Source organism: Physeter macrocephalus, chromosome 21, assembly GCF_002837175.3.
Source record: "Physeter macrocephalus isolate SW-GA chromosome 21, ASM283717v5, whole genome shotgun sequence".
Lineage (NCBI taxonomy): Eukaryota > Metazoa > Chordata > Mammalia > Artiodactyla > Physeteridae > Physeter > Physeter macrocephalus.
The window spans coordinates 107,500,827-107,509,113 of NC_041234.1; the positions used below are offsets into that span (position 1 = coordinate 107,500,827).

Sequence of the window (8,287 nt, forward strand, 5' to 3'; positions counted from 1 at the left end):
GAGGTGGATGGACCTAGAGACTGTCATACAGAGTGAAGTAAGTCAGAAAGAGAAAAAGAAATACCATATGCTAACACATATATATGGAATCTAAAAAAAAGAAAAAAAAATGTCAGAAGAACCTAGGGGCAAGACGGGAATAAAGATGCAGACCTACTAGAGAATGGACTTGAGGACATGCGGAGGGGGAAGAGTAAGCTAGGACAAAGTGAGAGAGTGGCATGGACATATCCACACTACCAAATGTAAGATAGATAGCTAGTGGGAAGCAGCCGTATAGCACAGGGAGATCAGCTTGGTGCTTTGTGACCACCTAGAGGGGTGGGATAGGGAGGGTGGGAGGGAGGGAGATGCAAGAGGGAAGAGATATGGGGACATGTGTATATGTATAACTGATTCACTTTGTTATAAAGCAGAAACTAACACACTATTGTAAAGCAATTATACTCCAATAAAGATGTTAAAAATTGGATTTGAATTTAAATGGAGAAGCAGTTAAACTAATGAACATACACTTCCTAAGAGAAATTGAAGAAAGTAAAATTATTTATTTATTTATTTATTTATTTCGGTACGCAGGCCTCTCACTGTTGTGGCCTCTCCCGTTGCGGAGCACAGGCTCCGGACGCGCAGGCTCAGCGGCCATGGCTCACGGGCCCAGCCGCTCCGCGGCACGTGGGATCTTCCCAGACTGGGGCACGAACCCGTGTCCCCTGCATTGGCAGGCAGACTCTCAACCACTGCGCCACCCGGGAAGCCCTATTTATTTTTTAAAATAAATTTATTTATTTATTTTTGGCTGCATTTGGTCTTTGTTGCTGCACGTGGGCTTTCTCTCTAGTTGTAGTGAGTGGGGACTACTCTTCGTTGCGGTGCACAGGCTTCTCATTGCGGTGTCTTCTCTTGTTGCAGAGCACGGGCTCTAGGTGTGCATGCTTCAGTAGTTGTGGCATGCAGACTCAGTAGTTGTGGCTTGTGTGCTGTAGAGCACAGGCTCAGTAGTTGTGGCGCATGGGCTTAGTTGCTCCGCGACATGTGGGATCTTCCTGGAGCAGTGTTCGAACCCATGTCCTGTGCACTGGCCGGCGGATTCTTAACCACCGCACCACCAGGGAAGTCCCTAAAATTATTAAATGATGTCCTTTTCCTGCATGTAACCCCTAAAGCGGTAGGTAGAAAAGGGAAAGAGTCAGCAGAGGTTGATTGGCATGTACTCAAATTTTAAAATTAGAAGAAGAAAGTTTGAACTCCAGCACTCAGTATTAGGTGAGTGACTTTGGATAAGTCCTATAACCTTTCTGATTATCCATTTGCTTACTTATAATGCTTGTGTCACACAGTCATTTAGAGAAGTTAATGAAATGGATTGTGAAATTGTTTTGTGAGCTACAAAGCATTTTTGGTCACTCTTTTCTTTTGTGTTCCTACTGTTCTATGTCTGTCATCTGCTATAGCATTTCCTATGTTGTAATTTATTTGTTTATCTCTGTCTCCCACTAGATTGAGCTTTTTCAGAGCAAGGATTTTTGTTTTATTTATCTTGGAACACCAGGGCCTAACACATAGGTACTCAATAAATGTTTAATGAATGTGTGAATAAATGTTTCGAGTAGGAGGTGGACCCAGGTTACCTTTTAAGTTTCCTTTTAGTTTTGCTGTTTAAGATTCCATGAAAAGGTCTAGAAATAATTAGAGATTGACAAAGGAATTCATACTTAGAATATAAAAACATGAAATTGAAGGGCAGTTACAGAATCGTTAAACACATATCAACATTCTAGAGTGTACTTTCAAAAGGGAAATTGTTGAGACGGGTTAATTGAGTTTATGTATAAGAAGGGAGGTTATGATCTGTCAAGTGAGAAGTAATTTTTCTGGCCATAGAAAGATAACAGCTGAAATGAATCTCTCCAAAGCTAGGAAATGTGGCAGAGGAATATCGTGGCTAAACAAATTCATTAGAGCAGAAAGGTATTAAAAAACATTTTAAGAAGTATGGTTAAGTCATGGGAAACTAGACTCCCTTATTGAGATGCCAGAAACTGATGAGACATAAGGTGGAGCTTTTGTTGTTGTATATGTTGTTGTTTGAAAGGACTGGAAACTACATCTCCAACAGGAGCAAAGTATGAATAGATACGTCTACTGAAAAAAGTGTTGATAGACAGAAGAGACCGTGGACACAAGGGGGAAAGGTGGAGTAGAAGTAGTAAAATGAAAAACAAATGACTGAAGTTGGTTTAGAAAGGACCAAATCACTTATAATGAGAGAGGGGGAAGCATCCAAAGCAGTGATCCTAAGTAAGAAATTGAAAATAGATCGTAAATATGAAGGCAGCCTTAAAATCCTAAAATTAGAATGGACCTTGAGAGAATTTACAACTGAAGAACAAAACCAGAGATTCTCTAAACAGTAGACCTCAAAGCCTAACCTGGTTCAGCATGAAGTGGCTGCCACCACATTCCCTGGCTCTGATCTTTGACAAAATGTTTGGGGGAGGAGAAGATAGACGTGATTGGTCAAGTTGGTTCCTACCATAGAGACTTTATTATAGCACAGTGGAATGGAGAAAGCTTGCTCTTAAAAAAGTCACACACATCTGATTAAGAATCCCAGCTCTGCCTCTTATCAGCTGTTCAATCTTCAGCAGATTACTTAATATCCCTAAAAGACATTCAGAAAGAACTCTATCCACATAACTTCTGTTTTTCATATACCTGGGTTGCTCATTAATTTTCCTTTTTTTTCCTGTTCTTCATTTCTTTCTTTTGTTTTGTTTTGTTTTGTTTTCTTTCTTTGAGGTACGCGGGCCTCTCACTGTTGTGGCCTCTCCCGTTGCGGGGCACAGGCTCCGGATGTGCAGGCTCAGCGGCCATGGCTCACGGGCCCAGCCGCTCCGCGGCATGTGGGATCCTCCCGGACCGGGGCACGAACCCGTATGGCTCACGGGCCCAGCCGCTCCGCAGCATGTGGGATCTTCCCGGACCGGGGCACGAACCCGTGTCCCCTGCATCGGCAGGCGTACTCGCAACCACTGCGCCACCAGGGAAGCCCGACCTGCTGATTTTGAATGACTAATTTTAAACTCTGTTTTATTTTTTTTGGAAAATTTAAATTATTTTATTATAAAAAGTTATACAAAATAAACCATAAACACAACAGTGAAAAATAAAATTTAAACAGAGTTAAGCCAGTCCATAAAACATTTCAAATGAAAAAGTAATAACAACAACCTTATCAGCTCATTTGAAATTATTCATCTTTAGATATATGATGCTTTATTTCCTAGACTTAAAATAATGATCTCATTACACTTAGTTAGGCTGTGAAATAATACATAGTATTTTAAAAAGACAAACAGATTCTTAAACTCAAGGATTAAGAAATACTTGCAAAGTGATCACCAAAATCTTTGTGTATTTGTTAACAAAATTGTAAATCCAGAATACAAAATCTACTTGAAACAATCTAACCAAATACCAGATTAGTTAAATGAGAGTCGGTTTCTGAGATGGTAACAAGAGAAAATTAAAATCTTATTTACATACAATCTTGTGGACACAAATGGGTTTTTGTCAATATACTTTTTATTTATCATTTATTAAGTATAGTTGAATTACAATGTTGTGTTAATTACTTCGGTACAGCAAAATGACTCAATTATACATACATACACTGTTGTTGTTTTTTTTTTTTTTTTTTTGTGGTATGCGGGCCTCCCTCTGCCGTGGCCTCTCCTGCTGCAGAGCACAGGCTCCGGACCCGCCGGCCCAGCGGCCATGGCTCACGGGCCCAGCCGCGCCGCGGCATGTGGGATCCTCCCAGACCGGGGCGCGAACCCGGTTCCCCTGCATCGGCAGGCGGGCGCGCAACCACTGCGCCACCAGGGAAGCCCCCATACACTGTTTTTGATATTCTTTTCCATGATGGTTTATCCCAGGATACTGAATATAGTTCCCTGTGCTATACAGTAGGACTTGTTGTTTATCCATCCTATAGATACCAGTTTGCATCTACTAATCCCCCAAATCCCACTCCTACTCTCTCCCACACCCCTCCCCCTTGGCAAGTATATTTTTTAAAAGCAAATCAAACTGGCCACCATTCCTGAAAATGCCTCCTACACTATGCTGGAATTTAAAAGGACTTTTAATAACTTCAAGCCCTATCTGCACTACATGTGAGGCAGCCTATAAGATTTCTTTACCTCCTGTACTGAAGGCCAAGAAAAAGAAACTGAAAATATCTGCATGACAGTAAAAAATTTTTCCCCATTACTTAGAGCTATAAATAGAAATTATATGGCAGAATCTTTGTTAGGAAGGCTATGAAAAAAATAAAGATGTGTGTTAAGATAATTTTAATGAACTTTCTTACAGGAAATATTTGTAAAACTCTGTTTTAAATGAATACTTGTCTGACTTGAGGCTTCTGGGAGTCCATTTCAGTCTAGGATTCTAAAACCTTTTTAAAAATTTAATTAATTAATTTTATTTATTTTTTGGCTGTGTTGAGTCTTCATTGCTGCGCACAGGCTTTCTCTAGTTACGGCAAGTGGGGGCTACTCTTCGTTGTGGTGCGCAGGCTTCTCTCACTGCTATGGCTTTTCTTGTTGCAGGGCACAGGCTCTAGGCATGCGGGCTTCAGTAGTTGTGGCACGCGGGCTCTAGAGCGCAAGCTCAGTAGTTGCGGCGCACGGGCTTAGTTGCTCCACGGCATGTGGGCTCTTCCTGGACCAGGGCTTGAACCCGTGTCCCCTGCATTGGCAGGTGGATTCTTAACCACTGTGCCACCAGGGAAGTCCCCTAAAATATGTTTTTAATATATGTATTTTCTTAATTGTGTTCACTATATTGCATATTGAGTTTTTCGGTGCTATATTATTCCACACCTTATTTATTTTCTGCTAGACTCTTGAGCTTCAAAGATGAGTGGAATGTAGAAATTATGTCCTATAATAAACTGCTATCTTATTATATGGTATTGAGTTTAAGCTCCAGCTCAGTGAGTGGGTTTATACAGTGTGATTTAATATTCTTCTAGGGTTTAACCTAGTAATTTGTGATATCCTTCCCACCAAAAGAGTGTTCTGACATTCACATCAAGTATGTTTATAACCTTTTCCTGAAATCATAACGTTTTCTGATGACTTTTCTCCTCTAGTATCCTCTTTGCAGACCTCTTCATCATGAATCTAATTCTTTGGGTGGAAGGGTCATCAGCTGCCATCTCCTTTGGTACCAGGTATCCTCACAATGTGGTTTGGAATTTCAGTACCACTAACATTTTTTTTTTAACAAGTTTATTTTCTTTTTAAAATTTTATTTATTTATTTATTTATTTTTGGCTGTGTTGGGTCTTCGTTTCTGTGTGAGGGCTTTCTCTAGTTGCGGCGAGCGGGGGCCACTCTTCATCGCGGTGCGCGGGCCTCTCACTATCGAGGCCTCTCTTGTTGTGGAGCACAGGCTCCAGACGCGCAGGCTCAGTAGTTGTGGCTCACGGGCCTAGTTGCTCCATGGCATGTGGGACCGTCCCAGACCAGGGCTCGAACCCGTGTCCCCTGCATTGGTAGGCAGATTCTCAACCACTGTGCCACCAGGGAAGCCCCCACTAACATTTTTGGGTGCATACATTGGAAGCAAGCAAAAGGTAAACTTTAAAAATACTTCTTTTGATCATTGAGTGATGTCTGAAATAATACCTCAATGTGTATAGACTATACATGGAATGAAAGATGTACCATTGGAGAAAATGACAAAGAATAATCATTTAGGGATAAAAGACTTCTACAAATTGTAAATGAAAGATGGTAACACTTTAAAAGGCATTCTTTAATGTATTTTTCATTTTATGGGTTGTTTATATTTCCCTCTCTCTCTGATGGGCAAAATTAAAAGGATATATTGTAGGAAGGATGACTTTAAGAAAGTCAAAAAAATAATAAGATTATATAGTTGGGGGAAGAAAGCCAAGATACAATCCAAGAAATGAGGCTGTTCAGTTTACAGATTTTTTTCTTTTCCATTATGGTTTATCCCAGGGTATTGAATATAGTTCCCTGTGTTTTACAGTAGGACCTTGCTGTTTAACCATTCTATATGTAATAGTTTTCATCTACTAATCCAGTTTACAGATCTGAAGTTAGCCTATTCCACGTATAGGGAAAAGGAGCAGTATACCAAAAAGACTAAATGAGGCCACACTGCAAAAGGGTTGTATTATAAAGATATAGCATGAGTTTGCAGGGGAGAAATCAGACAAGACAAAACAGGAGGTGGAGTTCCACAGAGAGCAGAAAATGAAAATTTTCTGAAAGCTATTGACAAATTTTCAGAGGCAAATTATTAGTCAAATTCTAAGAGAGAACTTTTGGACATCATATATTATTTCATATTGCAATAGTCACTAGTAAGTTTTGTCCAATCTCTCCCTTGAAATTTGTAAGAAAAGATAAACATCCGTATTGTTTAGCTGTGTCCTATCTAGTATGCTGGCCACTAGACACCTGTGGCTTTTGAGTACTTGGAATGTGGCTAGTCTGAATTATGTGCTGTAAGTGTAAAATACACACTGGTTTTCAACCAGTTAGAACAACAAGAGGAATGCAAAATATCTGATTAATAATTTTTATATTGATCACAAATTTAAATGATAGTATTTGGACATGTTAGATCAGATAAAATATATTAATAAATTAATTTTACTTGTTTTTTTTTTTTTTACTTTTTAAAATGCAGCTACTAGAAAATTTGATGCTGCATTTGTGGCTTGCATCATAGCATTTCTGTTGCACAGCATTGGTCTAGCCTCTGCCCACATAACTGCTCTTGGAAATATTCAGATTCAAGATTGTGTATTTTGATGGTATCTGCATAACTGCTCTTGGAAATATTCAGATTCAAGACTGTGTATTTTGATGGTATCTGTATAAATTTACTTCAGTTTTGTTTCATTCTGATTTTCATTTCATTTATTTTCGAGCAGTTTAGGTATCCAGTTCGCACAAACCAGATTCCCCGTCAGATGCCTCAACAGACTTTCATTAGAAAACCACTTTTTGGCCTCATCATCAGTGGCATTTTACCTTTTGGTTGTATTTTTATTCAACTCTTTTGCATTCTAAACAGTATTTGGTGAGTATTGTATCTTCATAATCTCAAAAATATTAAATGTTAATAAATTAATTTTTTATATGTCAAAGAGGTTGAATTCTGGAATGGTAAAACTTTATTTGCTACCCTGTTTTATCCAGGAAATAGCAATCTGACCTGAGGGAATTTCCTAGGAAACTAAGACTTAATTCACAAAATTTTAAAGCTACTTTTGGATGGAAATGTCTATAAAGATTTCCTTTTTGGAAATTAATAACCTCTTTTTAAGCCTTTCCAGGTGACTTAGAAAAGTTGGTCTCAAACTGTACTTCTTTGAGACTTTGCAAGGGGTGGGATGGGGGTGTCCCTTGGAGGGAGGTGCGTAAAGATGGGAAGGGGCAGCTCTGATTTGTATCTGTTTTCCATACTGGCCTTCCATGCAAGATTTCATTTAGGGTTTCTCTGCTAAAAATAATTTGAAGACCACTGATTTGGGGTCTTCATCTGTACTGAGCTATAAGTAATGGTTTTCTGTCTTCCTTTCTGTCAACTGTTAGTTCTGATGTCAGATGCCTTTTCCTTATAACGTTCTTCTTTTTATCTGCTACTTTTAATCTGTTGTAATTTAAGAAGTCTAATAGCCAAGATAGTTAGAAATGCATGTGAAGTAAGAACAGGTACTCTCTGATTAAAGTGCCACAGCTTTAGTGCCCCTGCTTTGTGACAGCTTTTTCAGTTGCTCCAAGTCCCTTTTTTTCTTACTTCCTGATTCTTGACAGCATTTTGGTTTCGGGAGCTGGCCAAGTGGGGTGTTACTGTGGAAGGAGTTTTGGAGAGGGGCCAAGGGCGCCATAAAATGAAATAAGATAAGATAAAATAAAATAAATAAAATGCAGTCGCCAACTGTGTGTGTTTATAACACTTTTGTCCCAAAGGAATCTTCTGGACAAAACTTTGAAGTCCTTGGAAATTAGGCTTAATCACGTACATTAATTGCTCACCTTTTAAACAGCATTGTGTCAAAGTTGTTTAAAAGATAAGCAATAAAATCTGTTACCTTGTCAGCAACTAAATATTTAACACGCACGCTGCGAAATAGATTACAGTAACCAAATTTTCCAGAATTTTTTTTTTTTTTTTTTTTTTTTTTTTTTTTTCGGTACGCGGGCCTCTCACCGTTGTGGCCTCTCCCTTT

General features: G+C 39.2%; 1 protein-coding gene across 1 annotated transcript in view; it reads left to right on the forward strand.

Annotated features, from left to right (window-relative positions):
* Nucleotides 1–8,287, forward strand: part of LOC102992353 (transmembrane 9 superfamily member 2-like) — a 102,068-nt gene that overhangs the window by 63,913 nt on the left and 29,868 nt on the right. Inside the window, 4 exon segments of the mRNA XM_028482341.1 lie at nt 5,165–5,242; nt 5,244–5,274; nt 5,606–5,650; nt 6,983–7,134. Of these exon segments, the coding sequence (XP_028338142.1) occupies nt 5,165–5,242; nt 5,244–5,274; nt 5,606–5,650; nt 6,983–7,134 (306 nt within the window).